A 20,258-nucleotide genomic window follows, 5' to 3' on the forward strand; every position below is an offset into this window, starting at 1 on the left:
GAATTTGTTTCAAAAGCCAAGGGAAAGGCCTGGGTTGAGATCAGAGTTTAACAATCCATGTAGCTGAGGAGAAGGGCTCTTGCTGTGGTGGCTGGAGTTTGCTAAGAGTAACTGGCATCATGTCTGAGCATATTGTATTGATTGGATCTTGCTGGGAGATGGCAAAGGCAAATACAGGTTTGTCCAGATCACAGTCCCCTGAGTTGGAACAGGGTGTCTTAGTAAACTACAGATAGCTGCAGGTAATGCTTGATAGTGTCACCAGGTCATCTAGGAGCAGGCTTGGCTCTTAGAATATGAAACTTGAAGCTCTTCTGATTATTTGGGTTTGGTTTTCTTGGGATTTTTTGTTTGTTTGTTTGAATGTCAACATCAGCTTAGGTTTGTCTGKTTTTTTTCTGTCAGATGTTCATTTTTCTCCCAGGAGCTGATTTTTGTTCAAAAACCAAGTTGTGCTGACAGTAGCTGTGGAAGCTAAATGTCATTATCCTTTGAATGCTTGTGTGCAAGTTTGTAAAAAATCATGTTTTTAATCTGTTTCAGCCATTGCTGTCTCCTGTTGGGGTTCTTTTTCTCTGTTTTATGTGGCACTAGCTGTCAGATAAAAACTCTGACAGAAGTGGAAGAAGGAGCCTTTTATATGAATGGATGTGAGCAGTTAAGACTACTGCGTGAAGATGACTCACAAGATCTTGTTTAGTGAGGTGACTGTGAGTGTCCTTTCATGTACGTTTTGGAGTTTGAGGGTTTGCAATATCAGTTGTGAGGTTTATGAACCTTTCTTGATGGCTGTGTGTAGCTTGTTTAGGGTAAATATCTAACCTTTTGATTAAAAATTCAAAACATGACCAGTGTTGGATTGAGCAGAGGTGACCTGTGGTAGTTACAAAAAGGTGAGTGAATAGATGAGGCTTTTAAATTAATTTTTGAGCTCTTTTTAGTATAATTGTTTGTTCCCCAAATAGCCAGCATGAGGTATTCTGCCACTGTCGTGGACACAGTTTCAGCAGGCAGTTGAGAAATCCTGCAGTCTTAAGGAATCTGCAGTGCATACAAACTGTTAGCTTTGGCTCGTTTTCTACTGTCAGATAATTCAAATGACTGTTTCTTACTTGAGGCATCTGTTTTGTTTTTAAAGTTTGAAGAGAAGACAGATGCACTGCTGTCTGCCCTTGTTCCTTCTGGGTCAGGCTGTGAGGCCTGGAGGGACAAGGTGTGCTGGCCGCAGGCTCGGGCTGCAGCCCTGCTGGCCCTGGTGGCAGGCAGGGAGAAGATGACCCACAGCGCAGGTGCACCTCTCCCTGCCTGGCTCCCCAGTTGCTGCTTAGCTGCTCATTTTACCTGGCCTCCTAGCGCTTGCCTCTGCTGCTTCTTTCTCTTCCTGGCTCTGTCTGGTGTAGAAAATCTACCTGATGCCAGGAAGGTGAGCCAGTTGCATGGAGAGACCGTGTCTGACAAAGCAGCCGTCTCTGTCAGGAAAATTGAATTCAGCCTCCCCCCTTCCTGCTCTTCTGCATTTGCTTTGTGGCTCAGGAATGCAACCTCTGAGTTATGTTAAGGCTCCAYTGGGCTGTGTAGCTACTTCCAAAGCATCTGCTGGCAGGAAAACTCTGACGTCAGCAAAGTTGGGGTGAGATTTTGCATTGTGCACATTCAGTCACCTCGTTCGTTATGGATAATGGCATATTGGAAATGAAGTAAAATACGAAGCAAAGAAAATCAGTCAGTGGTGTTTGTAGCCTAATACTCAGTCTATATCTTTATGGGTAGAAAATGTACTTGAAAAACTGTGTTGTCTCATCTGTTTATTATGAATGTTTGAGATTATATTGTAAATATTTGTACCTGATGCTTTCAGCTTGCAGGCTATTGCTTTTAGTTCTTTAATCTGGGATCGCCATAACAGTTCTTTGCTGGAATTCAAAATGAATGTATTTTTCAGAAATATACTATATGTATTGAGCAAGGAATTTTTTCCAGTGTTGTTAATTAAGCAAAAAAAGGAGAAATCGATAATCGCCTACTGTAATTTGGCGTTCACAGTAAGTAACTTTCAGATAGAAAGCAAGCAAGCAGGGACTTAACAACACTCCGAATTTATGATCTACCAGAGAATGTGGTATTTTATTTTTAAGATAAACAGAGGATTGACTTTTGTTACTGCTCATTTAAAAAAAAATAAAAATCTTTGACTTGGAAATAAATATGAAAGCCTGTGTGTTAGAGCCAGTTTAAGATACTGGTTTCATCTAAGGCTTCTCTGGATGCAAACCATTCAGGAGAACTATATTTAAGGCCATCAGAGCAGAACTGTGGGTGTCACTGTGACAATTCAAAATCAAGCTGGAGGACTGCAGCTGATTTAAGAAATAAACAAGAAGCTTTTGTATGTTTTACAAATTACTCTGTTTTTTAAGGGAAAAAAGATGAGCGAGTTACTCTTGGCCTGTGGCAGTATTTCCTTCTGTACTAAGTTAGTTTAACAAATTTTATGTTTCTGTGATCTAGAAACCTTTTACATTTGACTTGTAAAAAGATAAGAGAATTGCTTTTACTTAGGTTTTCCTAAAAAGGGTATAGTTGAAAGCATATACCAGTGTTACTGTTTTAAAAAACACAAAGTATGGTTTTACCTTAGAAGCTGAAATAACATGGGTTGATTTGGAAATTATAATTAGAAAATGTTTAGCCGTTTTAACACTGAAGAAAATAAGCACAGTAGCTTTTCTAGGAATTGTATTTTGCTTGTTTCTTTTTTTTTTTTCTGTGCCTGTAATTGTTTCAAGTGGCTGATGCGTCACAGCCTAACCCACAAGGAGGCCTAATTAATGATGTTTCCTTAATTGTGTACAAAGAGCTGTTTAAGATGATGCGAGGCGGGGTAAGGCAACATCCAATAAAGTGTATTTAAAGAGACATATTAGGAGGAATATGTGAGTTTACGTATATATGGGCGTGCATGTGGAGTGGGAGGGTATCAGAGAAAAATGCTTTGTAACTCCCCCTCAAAAGCATGAAAGCAGGGGAGTTGTATTTTGAAAATACTCACTGTGTTATGGAGCCTGTCTACGGAGGTGTAACTTGCTAATTTAAAAATTATGGAGTAAATGTAATAGTGCAAATACAGCTTCTTGACCCACAGTTATTTTTCTCCTTTCTGGCAATTGCTCGGTGATTATGGCACTCAGCACTGCTCCAGACCTTTCATATCATTCCTAACAGTCAGAGGAAAATTATTCAAGGTCCTGTGACTTTTTCTGACTTTATATTCCACTATTAAATGCATTAAGCACAGAAGTAAACCTTTGAGTGTTGTTTTTAAATTTGGCATTTAGTGGGATAATACAGTTTTCTGATAACTGAGAATGTCACGGCATTGCCGAAGCTTCATTAGGTCCTGCATGATCCGGAGGGTTGGCTGGCACGCAGGTATGTGCCATGAAAATGTGTAATGTTTCTGCCTAATACACAGTGGGTTGCAGGGATCGCTCAAACCATCCTGCATTGTTTATTTGGATGTCCTTACTGAATCAGTAAGGACCAAGAAAGTTTCACAAGAATAAATCTTTAAAGCCATGAGAGTGTTTTTTGCACTGACTTTTCTAGCTACTTGGTATAGCGAACTTCTGCATGGAGAAAATCTGCTTAACCCCCAGTGTACATTACAGTTGTGCTGTATTGCTCGGTGAAAACTCTGGGGAAAAACTCACATCAACCTGGCTAAATCCAGCTGTATGCTGACACAGTGCATTTTCTGGCATAGTGTATGGTGTTGTTGTAGGTGGTATTACTGTGCTGGCAGAAAAACTCCTCATGTTGGCATGTATTGTATTTTCCAGCATAGTTAGAGGTACTTTTGATGACAAGGGTTCAGTTTTCTCTTGCTTTGTGCTTTTTAACTAGTGTACACGGTATTTATAACGCCAGGGAAGTTTGTCTGTAAAGGCTGTGAGAGCATCCCCCCTCTCTGCCCTCGCGGTGCTCGGTGGGCTACCTTTCCAGCCCCTGCGCTCCCTTCCTCCCCCAAAGTGCCAGTAAAAATGAACTTTTCACCCTAAAGTGTCAGTAAACAATGCTCTCCGTTTTACAGCCAGCCAGTTTTTCTCCTCTACCTTCCTTTTCTAGTGTTCTAATTTCTTTCTACATTAGGCTAGGCTAGGAGATAACTTTCTCAGTGCATTTGCCATTTCCTGACACCAACGGTTTTTCTGCAGGCAGCAAGTGTTTCCTGTCTGGAAGCTAGAGGCAGTGTTCCTGGCAGGGTGGATTATTTTTGTTTCCCTGGCTAGACCTTTCCCTGTCTTTGTTTTTGTCTCTTTTTCTTCCAGTTGTCTGTTTGTTCTTTTGTGATCTTCGTCTGTATTCAAAATTGCGCCAGTTTAACCAGAGCTGTCATTAAACACAAAACAGACTTAGTGATTTAAACTTATCCATGCAGGATTTTGCACTAACATTAGTATGTTGACAGAATAAATTGATAGGTCGGGCAGCAGTGGAATTAAGCATATTAAGTTAGGATTTGCACTTATTTCACTTGTGAGTGAACAGAAGTGGTTGGTTTTGCTTGCATAAGGCTGTACATGGACACTACGTCACGACGATTTCAGCGCTTATGGCATTAGCCATAGCAGGGTTTTGAAAACCCTGTTGTAGTTGCTTTCTCTATCATGGACCTGCTGCTGCTAGAATAGACTGGCTTGGATTATTCACTCAGTTGCCCAGGTTTTTCTGGAAGTTTTTTTCTGAGTTATGTTTTCCAAGACGATTGCTTTCTCCATAAAGAGACTCATCTCAAATACGACCTGTGCTCGGTGGCTGCTCGGGCCATGGGGGCTGAGACACACTGTCAGCTTGCAGTGCTCTAATCCCTTGCTCTGTGTGAGTTGTCGCAGTTACTTTCAGAAACTGTGCCCATGTTCTTACCCCATCCCAGTGTAAGATAACACAGCTTAACTTGTTCTCACTGAAAGGGTTCAAACCCTTTATTAACTTACTCTCTTTTAAAGTTAATTTTGAGTACCTTTTGAAGGTTTTATCCAAAGTGTCTCTGTGTATCCATTTGGTTAACAGAATGGATAAAATAGCACTACCAGAGGATTAAAAGGTGATACATGAATAGTATCCAGCACCTCTTACTCTGAGGCAAAGATATTTCAAGATTAGTGTACTCCCCCCCCCCCCCCCGAAAATAGAGGTTAGGCAGGCCAGAGAAAAATTCAGAGCTGAAAGACGTTGCCAGTCAGCTGATCTTGCCTCAGTGCGAGGGAGAAAATCTTAACAGGAGCCAGGAGCTGACATCTGCCACCTCTTCTGTGCCCCTCCCATACATAGCCATTGCTGTTTGATCAGGCATAATTACAGATATGCACGGGTAATAAATGCCATCCTATGTGCCCATTCTGGAAATTTGTGAAAGTCCTGGTTACTTTCATTTTGGAGAAGTTTTTCTCTAAGAATGATCTAAGCATTCAGAAGTGTTGTCGTATTTTCCACTTGCAGGATTGGTGACAGTGCAGGAAACAAAACTTTCCTAGCTCTTTTACATTGGCTGTACTTACAGATGGTTAGAATTTTTAAAAGCAGAATTTTCCTGTATACTCTTCTGGAGGTGGGAAAAGTTTGTTTGTTTGTTTTTTTAATCATCCCAGGCAGGTCAAACAAGAAGAGAGTTCTTTTAAATGATTCTTCGATACAGGCTAATTTTCTTTACAGCTGATGGTTCAGAAACAGTTAGTCCTTGGTTAAAATGACAGTATTAATACAGTTAGGCTAAAACAATGTTTTTTGTGCGTGGGCAGCTTTTGCAGTTTTAATCCCTTAGGATTGCTTCCACTTTCCAGATCACTAACTAGTCAGATGTTTTAGAACATTATTCAATATCTATGAATAAATCTCTCCACAGTATTCAGAAATGAAAGTACATACCCATCATTGCTTCAAGAGAATGCATTCTCATCACTTAAGCAAGAAAACATTGAGCTAGTGAGGTTGGTAATGGTTAAAAGATTGAAATAATTGAAAGTCCCTGTGGTGTTTCGTTGGTGTTGTTGGTGTCCCCCTTGCCCAGATGCCCATGACTGGTTTGGTGTACACTTGCTTACAGTGATGCCCCACAGTGCAGAGGGGGAGCTTTTGGCCGAGCGAGGGAGTGCGTGGCTGTGCTAAGGCTCCTCTGCCCCATTGGGAGAGGGCAAACTGAGCCTGTTCGTCTTGGTTGCAGCAGATGTAGGCCTGCAGACTTGTAAATAGAAAGAAGTACCTCTCCACTGAGTTCTTAATTTGGTCAACCATTGCACTCCATATACCCAGATTTAATGCTGCTGGTTCAGAAAATTAAAGTTTTGGGGGCTTTAAGGAATTCTTGCCTGTTTGCCATTTGCCAGCCTAAGTACAATGTGGGCCCTTGGGAGTATCAGTGGACCTTCATCTTACCGTGGCAGACCTTGCTTATAATCTACATCTGTGCTGGTGAAATCTTCTATTGAACATTTGAACTGTAGAGAAAAACTCTCTTCTAGCAGCTTTTTTTTTGGGGGGGGGGGATTATGAAGAGTTGCTTTGGGGTTTAAAAGGATGGTGGAAGAAAAAAAAGAGGTGGCAAAAGAACTCCACGCTCCGTTAGTGGCAAGCATGGCCTCAAAGAGCAAGGGGAGCAGTTTTGCTGGAGCTGGCAAGCAGTCGGTCAAGACTTTCAGAATGAGTCGAGCAGCTTGCAAGACTTCCTTTCCTAACAGCCGCTGTCAGAGACACATGATACAGGATGTATTGCGCATCAATTTCTAAGGAAGAAGTGTAAGGGGTTTTTTGTTTGTTTTTTTTAATAAACTGTTGGAGATTTTTCTGGCTGCCAGGTTTGATTTGCCACGTGCTACATGCCGTTATGAATTTTGAAATAGAAGGCCATATGTCAGTGAACTTTCAGGGATTCTGCAGTGTTGCTGTCTGCGTGCTTCTGTCAGTCTCTTGATTCTGGTGGCTGGTCAGTCTGACTATCGCAGGCTGCGAGCCCAAGTGGTTCATTGTCTGTTTGCTTCATTGTCTTGCAAACAATATTGCTTTGTTCTGTGAGAATAGAATTTCCAGATAATTGACACAGAACTTTGTGAAAAAATAGTGCAATCAGAACAAGCTGTGACATAACAGTACAGCATTTAGATTTTCAAGAGATTGAAGTATCTGTTTCACAAATGCTTGTTTTTCTTAAAAATTCTTCTTCATGTGTGATAATATCTGTAAAAATCAAAATGTTATTTCATTAACATGATTTGGAATATTAAGTAATAATCTAGACAAAGTTGATTAGGGAGAATCATTATGTTTCATTCTGAAAGATGCTTTACAAATAAATAGCAACCTTGTTCTTGCTTTAGTGAACATCCCAGATGAAGAGTAGGTAACAGCTGAAAAGAAAGGTTGCACGTGATGAGGGAGTTGTTACAACCTTTTGTCTACTTTTGATATCCAGTAATACGATACCCAGTAATATCCAATAACCCTTTCAATTCAGGGCTGATGGGTTTAGTCTGTTGTGCTTATGCCTATGCCAGCACAGAACTGATGTCCAAGATCTTGTCAGCACTTTCACGGGTGCAAACTCCAGTGTGATACTTGTTGGCAACTCAACTCCCAATCTTGTAAGCTTGCATAAGTTAAAGATGAAATTATTTCGCCAAAGCTGTTCTTCTGTTGTTTGATGTGTAAAGTTTGAGACTTGTCATGAGAGATTTCTGAAGGTTTTGAAAAACTCAGTTTGAAAAGACTTGCTAGTAATAGGAGTAGCTCTGATAACATTAGTACCCAAACAATTTTGTGTGTGTGAAGTGAGTCATTCACATATGTGGTTCTCAGAACACAGTAGGACATGGAGTAAAGGAATCTTCTTGCAAAAGTGTTTAAGGGATTGGAATAGCTTCTTGCTTAGATCAATTTTGTAAAAATTTTAACAACCTTACTGTTGCCCTCTTTTGAAAAAGAAAAACTGTGATGAGTAAAATTTACACCAGTATGTTTTAAAGTAGTTTTACAGAGCTCGGTTTGATTTAAATCCACTATTAAGTCCCCTTGACTTTGCATTTTTGTATCCTGGCATACTGTAACAAATCACTGTATGTGTTTGGTAAGGAAAAGTATCAGTAGGTCTGGGTACTTTTCTAAAGCTTGAGGAAATCTTCTGATATAAATTTGTTAACTTTCTTAATTAGAATATCTTTTCCAGTTTAATCCCAATTCCATCAACTCTTTATTTTCACCTTTTATTAGGAATCCAAGTTAGACCTCAACCCCCCTTTCCCCCCCCCCCCAACCCATGCCTAGCTGAAAAAAAAAAAAAAAAGAAAAAAACAAACCAACACACGGCGCTCCCAAAACAAAACACCCCCCCAACCTGAATGTAAAGATGCCTTTACAGTCTTGGAAACACTCAATGGCAGATATGCCATTATTCCTAATTTTAGTTTCTGAGGAAAAAAAATTGAAGAAAGTTCATTCTGTTATTTGTTGCAATTAAGCATTTCAGCTATGCTACATTATGTTACCATTAAAAATTTTTCTCCACTTAGTGCATATAATGGTTTTGTGAGAGTGTTGTTTCCATATAATTCAGTTTGTTTACTTCCAAGTTACAAAGTGTTTGTTCTGCATGTGCTGCATCATCTGTGATTAAACCAAACAGTAGCCCTAGCATGGTCTGATACCTATGTATTAATGAGGTTTTTGGTTTTTTTAAATGGGACATAATACCATAGAAGCATATAGCCATCTAAATTAAGCACTTTAACACTATTGCTCAGTCTGTTTTAACTCTCAGTGATGTCAGATTTTATTAGTTAAACTGAGGCCAACAAAAAAGGAATTGAGGATTTCTTTTTTAAAAAAGAGACAGGCAGAAGGGTTGTTCCCCCACACCCCCAAATTTGAATCTGTTGTGGAATGAATTGACATTACAAATGTGTAATGGGACTTTTTTTGCTGTTTAAAAATCCTGTGTATTGGCATTTAAATTAATAGCTTCAGCTTTTGTGTATTTTTATGCATTTAATATTTTATTCCATTTTAATTTTGTGGTTCCTACACCATAAAATAATATACATAGTTTTAAAAATAAGATACCTTCTCTACCCAATCTGCTTTACATGAGTTTCTACTAATGTGGCTGGATCTGGTCAGAAATATGTTGAAAATCAAAAAGCAAATACTGTTCTCCAGCTGAATAAAAAGCATTAGATATTTCACATCTACGTGTATTATATTTGCATTAGACCTAATAAATTCAGGTGTGCACTTTCTTCTTCCCTGAGGAACTACACTGTGTTCCACAAGAATTACTGTTTTTGAATAGATACTCATTTGGGAGTAAACAAAAAGGTAAGCCATTCTGGAGGTGTTTCAGATACCAGTATGTTAAGAGCATCATAGATGAGAAGTTCCAAGGTTGCTGCGTGATCCCAGCAGGAATTGTGCACTGGAATAGGGAGGCAGGCTGTACTTCAGATGCGTTCATGTGTTGTCAGTGGATGAACTTTGAGCGCTGGGGTTTTTTTTTGTTACAGCTGTTTTTAAGCTGAGTGCATCTCAGAAAAGAGCTACGGAATATAGATGTTGGGCCTATTAGATGTTAAAGAGGGAAGCTGTTACCAGCTTTAATGAAGAAATAGCTTTCGTTATACCAACTCCAAGTTGGTGCTCGGTTAATTTACCAGGAGGAGCGAATGCCTAAAATGAAGGGTATTCACTTGCAGCAGGAAAAGTCAGAATTTGTCTTCTAAGTATCAATGACATGAGGGGAACGTTTAAGGGTTTTAGTGAGGATGTAGCTGCATCTGTCCATCATCCTTGGTGGGGGTTTTTCCTCTCCTTTCCTGTGCATGTACTTGCAAACCTGCCTTTATTTTGCAAAGGTGTGCCAAACTACTGTGCTGGTAGTCTTGTAGCTCCTGTACGCTAGAGTGAATGCGTGGTGGAAGAGCAGGCAGCCTGTTGAGCTTGTGACGCTGATAGGTTTGGAGGACAACTAGGAACATGGGGAAGTTATTCTGTAAGTCAGATTTTATCACTCTCTCCTTCTTGCAAAATCAATATGGTTATACCCAGCTGTCCTAGAGCATATCTTAAAAGTTTTGAAGTTGATTAGATGAGTCATCCATAGGATATGTTATGGGGAGAGATATCAGATGTTTATCATCCCCAGTCATTTTCTGATTGAGAGTTTTGTCCTATACCATGTGTAAGGAATATTATTCCTCTCCTTTCCCTCCTCCTCTGTTATATGGTCAGCAATAGCATTTGCTTAAAGCAGCATGGTTGAAAAGAGTTACAAAAGGAAATTAATTGTATGTAAGTAGTGTTAGATTTCCCCAGCAAATAATTTAGGGGAGATTACTGAAGGAGCAGATAGCAGTTAAGCACTGAGATCTATGTGAATTATGCATATAAATAGCATTTGTGCTTTTGGAAGTCTTCAAATTAGAAGGTGCTTTTGTGCTGTGGTCACTGGTGTTTTGTGGTAGTCTGTGGCATGAGGAGAATTCAAAGAACTGATGGAATTTTCTTCTGCGGTAGGGTTTTAGGCAGGGCAGGAAGCCAAAACCATGTCTCTTCTATAGTCTGTACGTGCTTTTGAGGAAACGTTGGGGATAGTTGTGAACTTACATTTTTAGGAGTCATTCTGCTGATTGGTGTTTTTTGGTTTGTTTCTGTCGTGCTTTTATCCCATCCCTGTTGTCCATGTTGGTTTCTTCTGTATCATTGACAAAGTCTGCGCTGGTCCATGTGAGTGGTGCAGCGCTTGAAATGAATGCTGCTTCTCAGAACCAGGTTATTCATGTTCATTATCATCACTGTGCATCTCAGCTCCTTCGAAGTCTTTTGATTTCACAGCTCTGCTTTTCACACAGGCAGTCTCCTTCATATTGACGCATTGTTACTGGAATAATACAGGCATTGTGTTCTACTGCGGTACAAAATGAAATATTTTTCCTTTTTCTGTCAGCAAAAGCATGCAGATGCTGTGCTGGGTTGGGCAATATGAGAACTGGCCAATGCTCCATATTGTATTAGTAAGGCTTTTATCATTTTGTACAACTCCGATCTGCTACAAGATTTGTCTTCAATTTTCCTGTAATAAATCACCTACTGTATCTTTTCGCTTCAGTGAAGTCATCTCTTAATGTCTCTAAAATGACAATTCAAAATTACCGTATAAGGAAGAGTATGGCTTTTAAAACTAACTTTTAAAATCTACAGGAGAGTGATTGTTGATTGTCTTGAAATAACTGGCAGCTTCTCTGGTCAAAAAGCCTGACAAAAGTTTGACCATTTGCTTTGTAAGAGCAATCTGCTCTTTCTGCGAGAGCACTTATCAGACTGCAGCGCGCAGAGAGTGCTGGAGGCCTCACTGGTCGGTTGCTTTAGAGCATGGGAGAATCTTTGTTTTAAAAGTATAACTGGTTCATCACCAGAGTTTCTATTTCTTGATTTTGTACATCTGTTGAAGCTGGCAAAACGTTGTAATGTACGCGTTCTTTCCTCCCCAGAGAAAGGGAGGGGGAAGGCTTGTGCAGTCTTGGCTATGTCCTTGTGTTTACTTCCTACATTAAAAAAAAAAAAAAAGAAAAGAAAGAAAAAGAAAAGTCTTGCCTGAAATGAATGCTTTGACTGTTGTTCGTCTCCTTCGTAGACTCTCCTGTTTTGAGCAGGATGGCACTTTCTACTGTGCTGGTAGTATCTGGGCAAGTATTAAGTGTTGGTAACTGTGTAGTTATAATAATGCTTTCGACGTTATTCCTGCAGTTCTAGACTTTCAAACTTAATTCACCTTCAGCTTTAGACTATAGGGTTTGTGTCTTTGTGGATGTTTTCAGCACTGCCCACCAACTGCAGATCATGTCCGTGACACAGCGTAATGCCAAGTTTCTCAGGAGAGGAACGCTTCATTTTGTCATCACTGCTGTCATTTTTCGGTTTCACCTTTTTTTGCTTTAGATAAGGGAATGTTTTAATTCCTTTAATGAGAAACAGCAGCTGTAAAACTACTAAAATTGTTTTGGAAACAGAAGCAGGTAAAGCATCCAAGATTCCTTTTGATTAGGTTTTAAGCTGAAAATGTATCCTTAATATAAAAGCAAGAAAGAATATTTTATGTTCTTGAAATATGCTTTATTTTAGACCTTGGGATTGAAATAAATTTTTTTGGATAGTGTTCCATAGTGGTAAGACTTTCCTTTACAAAAAAGAAAAAAGTAATAATAGTTTCACATTTGGAAAAAAAAACAGATTAGGTGGTGGCTTTCTTTTTTTTTCTTCTTAAATAAAAAAGAAAACCTCTAGCAGCCCAAACATGAGACCTTTTTTAGCAAAACCAGGAGATAGTGGTGTGTTTTCTGTTTGAATTTCTTATACTTGATGAAGCTAATATTGTCATGGGATACCATTGTATGGGACAGTAGTATAAATCGAATAGCATCGACATGGCTGCCTGCCAGCTCGTGTACGCTCTGGAGCTGCGGGAGCCCGAGGAGGGCCAGTGGTTGGTGTGCAGCACATGGCACGCGGGCAAGTCGGGCAGCCCGCGAGCTATGTGCGCGTGCCCTCTGCGGAGCGGCATCCCTGCTCCCACCACCCRTCAGCCGTCCCCTGCAGCTTCCTCGTCCTGACCCAGCCACCTGGGTGACCGGCTCCCGGTGATGTAGAGAGGACACAGCTGTTGGCCAGCAGGTTGGTAGCTGGTACACAACTCATTTGGGCGCAGTTAAATGGAGGTATTCGGCTCAGTCAGTGCTTCTCCGTGCCACAGTGCTCAAGTTAGAAATTGTGGTTTTCTATCATTATCAGTGGGCCCTGTGCATTCTTCTGTTCCTGTTTTTTGACTTGTTTTTAATGCTCAGGTTTTAATATTACCATACTGGAGTGAAATCATGGAAACCCAGTAGACGCCTTTCTGGGAGGCAAGCTCAGAAATACTGAGGAAAAAACAGTGCCAGCAGTGGTTGCATGCAGCTGTGCAACGCTGATGTCTCCTAAGAAACACCTTGTCTTCCTTCCGTTACAAAAGCAGTTCACTAAGGGTTAGATGAATACTTCTTGAACAAATAAACTGCTAAGAAGTGGGAATGCTTGGCATGTTTGTGGGAAGCTGCTGTTTTTCATTGGAGGAGATCTGCTACTTCTGTGAGAGGGTAATGGGAAAGCACCTTTCTTTTTCCTTTGAGAAGAAACCAGTTAAGGGACAGGAGACATATCATCGCTGACTTACTGTACAAAGGGATTACTTGAACCTTGCTATGTGATAAGAATCTTGTTTTGGGCAGTTTTAATCAGTTTCATGAAAAATTCAGATGTCATCACCTTAACTCTAGAGTCTGCTCGGCTTGCAATATGGAAATCCAAGAGCAAAGCAGCATTGGCTGTTACTTATTCATTCTCCAGCTCTGTTTCCTGAAATGTTCAGACACTTTACATATTTATATGCAGCTGCTTACTTCTCTGTGAACCCTTCATATCTGAGAGTATCTTGAGCTATTTAGCCACAGTGATTTCTGCTGGTAATCTAAATAGATTTAAAAAATGCACAGAAATCTTGTGTTTCTGGTAATTACCTATATTGGCTCTGTACGTGACCTTATCAGATGTGTGGGAAACAGGTAGAGAAAACAGAAAAATTTTCAATGCTATAAGCCTGTTATACTGCACTTTGCAGAACTTGTACATTTACTTAGTTGTCATTTTGGATGATGGTAATTTCTACACGCACGCGCACACGCACGCACCCCCCAGAGGGGCAGGGGAGTGAAGAGTCTGTTCTCGACTCTGCTTAATGCACAGTGTTCCTTGCCTCCAGGAACGTTTTGGGCTTGTTAAGATGAGAAAGAGGTAACAGAAAAAACTAGAAAAATGTGATTTCTAATCTACCTTTTCTTGTTCTTTCCCCCTATCTAGGGAGCTTCTGTGAAGAATTTGCTGAAAGCAGATGTGTGTGAATTTTTCTGCATGAAGACTCTCAAACTGGATTACTTAAGAATATGACTTAAGCATGTATCCTCTATTATTTTGATCCTTAAACATGATTAGGGTTGTGTGTGAAATTTAACCTGTTTCTGATGAGTGACCTAGACATGAGTTTACATCGGCAAATGGGCTCTGATCGTGACCTGCAGTCTTCAGCTTCCTCTGTGAGCTTGCCTTCAGTTAAAAAGGCACCAAAGAAGAGAAGAATTTCCTTGGGCTCTCTTTTTCGGAGAAAAAAAGACACGAAACGCAAGTCGAGGGATTTAAATGGAGGTGTCGATGGAATTGCAAGTATTGAAAGCATTCATTCAGAAATGTGTACAGACAAGAACTCTATTTTCTCCACGTGTACCTCTTCCGATAATGGAACAACCTCTAGCGGCAAACCAAGCGGAGACTTCATGGAGTGCCCCCTGTGCCTTTTGCGGCACTCTAAGGACAGGTTCCCAGAGATCATGACTTGTCACCATAGATCTTGTGTGGATTGCTTGCGTCAATATCTCCGGATAGAAATCTCTGAGAGCAGAGTTAATATTAGCTGTCCAGAATGCTCAGAACGATTTAATCCTCATGATATTCGTTTGATATTAAACGATGACGTCTTGATGGAAAAATATGAAGAGTTTATGCTTAGGCGATGGCTAGTTGCAGATCCTGATTGTAGGTGGTGCCCAGCTCCAGATTGCGGGTATGTTTTTTGGATTTTTTCTCTTTTTCTATTCAGTCTAGTAAGATGTAGAATTTATTGACCTAATATCAGTTGCTGAATCGTTTTGTCTGTATTTGCTTTATTCAAATATCTGATTTTTTTTTTGATGGAATTGATACAACTGCAACATGACAGTCATTTCATTATAATTGGATGCTTACATAGATGATATAGATTGGATGATTACCTAGAGTGGATGAACATAGATAAGGCAATACATGAAGCTATAAATATCTGTAGCATTGTGCTTTTTGAGAAGTTAATTGCTTTACTTCAATATTTTGCTATGTGTTTTACCAGTAGCTAAGAGAGGGAGAATTCCTTAAAGAACAAAATCCTTCCTCAAGCAGCATTTTTTTTTCTCTGTAGAGAGAATTTCAGTGATTTTGTGAAACTTGGCAGGTGGTTGCTATGTATCTGCTATGAAAAAAATCAGATATTGCACTTCCAAGGCAACAGTGCAAAGCTCAGACTAAAAAAATCTGAAAATCAGGTCAAATGCTAGTGGTACTATACTTTTAACTTAGTCCATTTGTTAAAGCATTTTTTTAACTATGAAATACGATTCAAGATTTTTTTGGAATAGAAAGCACTCTCCAGCTTCAGATAGAAGATATCTTGTGGCTGCCCCAGATACCACTTGTTGCCTGTAAACAGGGTTCTGGTGTAAGATCATAATCAGCTAGTTTCTGCTGCTTATAAGAAATAGTAATGTTTTAACATTATTTTAATATTTAGATAGTTCTGCAACCATTCTGAATTCTGACAATACTACTGTGCTTTCAAATTTAAATGTTATATTAAAAAAAATCATATTTTTAATGAAATAGAATTTTGGTAATATAGGTCAAAAGCAGGGACTGGAGAAGTGATGGCTTCTTAGGTCTTCTAGGAAAACCATATTCCAAACTTGGAAGAGAGTACAGAACTGAATGTCAAAAAGTCAGCAAAATGGATGGCATTGGGCTGTGCTGTGGTTTGAGCAGAGGAGGAGGACTGACGAGAGAGAGGAATAGTTTGTGTGAAACTGGATGAGAACACAAGAGCTTGCTCATAATATTGTGATACTGCAAAAGAAAACATAATGGAAAGCAATGTTTGATAAGCAGAAAGATGCTTTGCTCTGAATTCTCCGAATTCTGGTGTTCTGAACAAACTGCAGTTTCTCTAGGTAAGAGGAAGTATGCAAGAACTTGGCTACGCCTTCTGTTGCACCATGTTCCTGTAATTCACAGGTAGTCTGCGCAGTGAAGTACTGGAAAAGACTCTCAAGTACAGTATTTATTTAATGGAGATTTTTCACCTTGCTTATTTTCTAGGCCTCAGTTTTCTCATCTGTTCCAAAAAAAAAAAAAGTGGAGAATATCATCCTAAATTTTTTAAGTGTTCAGAAACTGTTACAATAATTGCTGTAGGTAAAGCCATTATAAAATTATAAATTAGGTCTTCAGAGCARAGTTCAAATTCTGTGCAATTATCTGTAGCTCATAGTAGTATATTAGTATAAAGCAAAATATTTTAATAATTGTTTTATAACTTCTTACCATCTGCTCTGTACTCTGACTGAGGATGGAGTCCTTTAAGAAAGCACAGTATAAACTGTGTCAGTGTTTTTGCGCAAGGGAAACAAAATAATACTGTATGGGCAACCTTAACTGTGTGCTTTCGATAGCATGACTTTTTCATAATGTTTTTTTCAGGAAACCACAAATAATGATTAAGAAGCATATATCTCTTTTTCATCTGTCTTCCACTCTATTGGGACAAAAATGGATTTGTAGAGCAATAAATAAGAGCAGAAAATCATTAGTCCTAGAAAAGGCAAAATTAGAAGGAAAAATCTTGAAATGTGTTTAAAAAACAAAACAAACAAAAAAAACCTAGTCCTGCAATTGCAGTGTACTGCTACTTCTCCTCTCTCAGTGGGGAACTGCTTACAACCTTCCTTTTCACAACAAGACAGTTTGGTTAGGCTGGGAGAAAAGCTGTTGCAATAGTCGTGCCCTGGGCCAAGTTGCACAAGAGCTGCGGGGTCTCCAGAGCTGAAGCAGGCTAATGCCAGGAGGGGTCCGTTTCACTGGGTCTTTCCGACCCTGGGCTCCTCCCTCCTCAGCTTTCTTGAAAACTAAAATGCATCCAAACCGTAACCGATGATCAAAATACCATAAAAGTAATATAGCCTTTGGTCCAGCTGCAAACTATTTGCTATGGCTTTGTAGGGCACACTTGCAAACAGTTGATCCTTCCTTGGGGAAGGAACGCAGGTGGGAAAACCTCTTGGGCTTCCTTCCAGATTAATTTTGGGGGGATTCTGTTTCACCGTGTAAATTTTCAGATGTCATTTTGATAAGCCTGAATGAATTGGTATTCCAAACGTGCTCTGTCCTTTATTCTGGCTGAATAATTTAATATTTTTGCTCTGGAATTATACTGCTGACATTATTAGCAGAGAGCAGTGATTCCTAGACTTTCTTACCTGTGTCAACCAAAAAACTGACTGGCCAAAGAATACAATTTCTTCATTCCTCCTCTCTTCCCACCCATACATCCTTTCTCCAATGAATCACTCTTTGCCTCTGCTTTTTGTTTTATTTGTCATTACTTTGAATTTGGTTGTTTAGTCCCGTCTTTCAGCTTAACAAGAGTTTTTGGATTTCACGTCTTCTGTAAAATGGGCATTTCAGATTGTTGACTTTAAGCCTGTAATCTTGTACAGCTCGAACTACCATTTGCTCTGGCCGAAAAGGTAACTTTCTAAATGTATGCCAATAAATGTGTCCCAGCTGGGGAGTGCTTTCAAGGATGTGTCCGTGCTTTATTAGCAATGGGAGGAAGGCTATAAACTGCTGCATTGCTCTGTGGCCTGTGCTTAAGGCTTCTGTGCTGAACCAGTAGTGACTCATTGTGTGGCAGAAACATTGGGGTGAGAGTCCCTTTGTGTACGTACAGGAGTGGTTGTCTCCTCAGTGGTTTTAAGTGTGAAAATTGAGCTGATTAAATTGGCAACAACACAGTAGAGTTTAGCAGTTATTGAAACAAAATATATTCAGTTGGAAAGCATGAAATGTTTGAAAACAGACAAGCACACGTGTCATTCTTCAAGCTTTAATTTATAGATGGTGTAGCTACAAATAAAACTAGTATGTTTTTGCAGAACTTAGAGGGGGGAACCTCTAACATGCTGTTTTAAAACCTTAGTGAAAGTGGTATGACTTTTAACTTTACGGAGGTTCAGACCTATCTACTCTAAAATCTGAAAAATCAGCTATTTTCATAAATATTTGAGTGAGAAAATATATATGTATATATTAGTAATCATTACTGATATGGAATATTTCACCTGAATTGTGCACAACTACTATAAAAGGGGTGGGGGGAAATAACAATTAACAACTTAATCTTGTAAAACAAAGTTACCTTCATTTAAATAGCCTTAAACTTAAGCCCTGCTATATTTGTAGACCTGTTGAAGTCTGTTCGGGAGCACTATTCATATGAATAAAATTTTACACCTGCTTAGGTGTTCACAGCAGTTGACCTAGTATTGTCTTCTACTTAAAATATAGCTATTGCATAAAGTAATTGAAAAACTTACAACAGGTAAGAACTAAGATATATTTACAACTAGTATTACTATGAATTGTTATATGTGTTACCCATATTTTTCAAAGATATGCTTAAGTGAGCTCCCAAATAAATATATAGCCATTTTAGTGAGATTTCCAAAAGCAGTTCTGTGACTCGTGAGCACAAATCATGTGAACTTCAAAATGCAAACCTTGATGGAAGAATTAGTTTAAGCTCTAGTGATTCGTGGAAACCACAGTATCGCAGGATAGAATTGTTTGTTTATATAGCATTTGATTTAAAATAATGTAACTGTTTTGAAAGTCTCAATATTTTTTGAAGTTTTTTAGTCTACAGCATTATCACAGTGAAGGTGGTACCGAGACCCTGAATACTCTATTTCTGCATTTATAGTTTGGAACTTCTTGGGAAAACTGTTAAAAAACTGAAATTCTGCTACTGACTGGGAAACTAAAATGCWTATATGTAAAATACTCACTTCCTTGTTTTGATGCTTTAAAATGTAAAGAGCAAACAAATGTTTATTTAAAATACCAGCATGCATGGTAAGAGGTAGCCAGTAAAATACCAAAATATCATGCAGTGTCAAGTCAGATGCCTTTTCAGTAATCGATTATGTTACAGATGACTTAGCAGGGATTTCCCCAGCCTATAGAAAGTCTCAAGYTTAGATATGCCCCCAGTAACTGGGATGCTTTTGAAACTGGAACTTTTTTAAGTTGCATAAATACCTTTTGTTTTTAACCTCCCTCCCTTCTAAATTGCAGCTGCTTTGTGATCTTAAATGTTTCAGCACTGTGTTCAGCCTTAACTGTAGTATGCTGTAGTAGTGCATGAGGTTTTTAAGGCGGGGGAGAACGCTGTGTTGCATTGATTCATTTTAGTATTTTTGTGCAGTCTTAGTCCAGTGCGATGGTGATGTGGCTGTGGTAGGCAGCCTCAGCTGGCACATCAGCTCCTGACACTTGCTGCCTCCCTACCTGCTTCAGCTGCTCCTGCAGCTGCCTTGCCAGCTTTGGTCTATAGATAGAACGCTTTTCATTAACAAAACTCTCTTTTGCCCCTCTTGATCATTCAAGATATGCTGTGATTGCGTTTGGGTGTGCCAGCTGTCCCAAGCTTACGTGCGGACGAGAAGGCTGTGGGACTGAGTTCTGCTACCACTGTAAGCAGATTTGGCATCCAAACCAGACCTGCGATGCTGCTCGCCAGGAGAGAGCTCAGAGTCTGCGCCTGAGAACAATTCGTTCTTCCTCTATTAGCTACAGCCAGGAATCTGGAGCAGCAGGTATTTATGATCAGGATACTGTGTCCGTAAAATATCGTACTAGTACCTTTGCACAATTAACTCTAAAAGGAAAGAACAGAACAGTAACATGGCTCCTTCTTCTTTGTGCTTCAGAAATACAAAATACACAATTTTAGATTTGAATTCAAGTTCTCAAGTTCAAGATTTGAATCTGTGGTTTTTGTTGGTAATATTTGAAATACATGGTAACCAGAGCACCTGGCTTCAATCTTAGAGGCTTGTCAGCATTTTAAATTCTTGCTCTGTAGCTGAGAAATGTGAAGTGTAAAGAACTTACTGCAGAGCATTTTGTGTTCAGCAGGCTGACTTCACTTGCGTGGTGGTATCACTTACACACTGGGAACAYGTATTTTCCCCACTGTAGGTGAAATTTCATAAGGTTGCCAGTAACGAATGCTGTTGTAAATAAAACTAAAAACCCACTGATTTTTCACAGAATCACAGAATCGCTGAGGTTGGAAGGGACCTCTGGAGATCATCTAGTCCAACCCCCCTGCTCAAGCAGGGTCACCTAGAGCATGTTGCACAGGATTGCATCCAGGCGCGTTTTGAATATCTCCAGAGAAGGAGACTCCACCACCTCTCGGGGCAGCCTGTTCCAGTGCTCTGTCACCCTCACAGTGAAAAAGTTTTTCCTCATGTTAAGATGGA

The 20,258-nt window shown here is 39.6% G+C and overlaps 1 protein-coding gene across 1 annotated transcript in view; it reads left to right on the plus strand.

Annotated features, from left to right (window-relative positions):
* RNF19A (ring finger protein 19A, RBR E3 ubiquitin protein ligase) overlaps window positions 1-20,258 on the plus strand; it is a 57,142-nt gene that overhangs the window by 21,408 nt on the left and 15,476 nt on the right. Inside the window, exons 4-5 of the mRNA XM_026066726.1 lie at window positions 13,933-14,689; window positions 19,378-19,586. Of these exons, the coding sequence (XP_025922511.1) occupies window positions 14,094-14,689; window positions 19,378-19,586 (805 nt within the window). The 5' untranslated portion in view covers window positions 13,933-14,093. The remainder of the gene's footprint in view (window positions 1-13,932; window positions 14,690-19,377; window positions 19,587-20,258) is intronic.

This window comes from Apteryx rowi, unplaced genomic scaffold, assembly GCF_003343035.1.
Source record: "Apteryx rowi isolate R43461 unplaced genomic scaffold, aptRow1 scaffold_247, whole genome shotgun sequence".
In the NCBI taxonomy this organism is placed as follows: domain Eukaryota; kingdom Metazoa; phylum Chordata; class Aves; order Apterygiformes; family Apterygidae; genus Apteryx; species Apteryx rowi.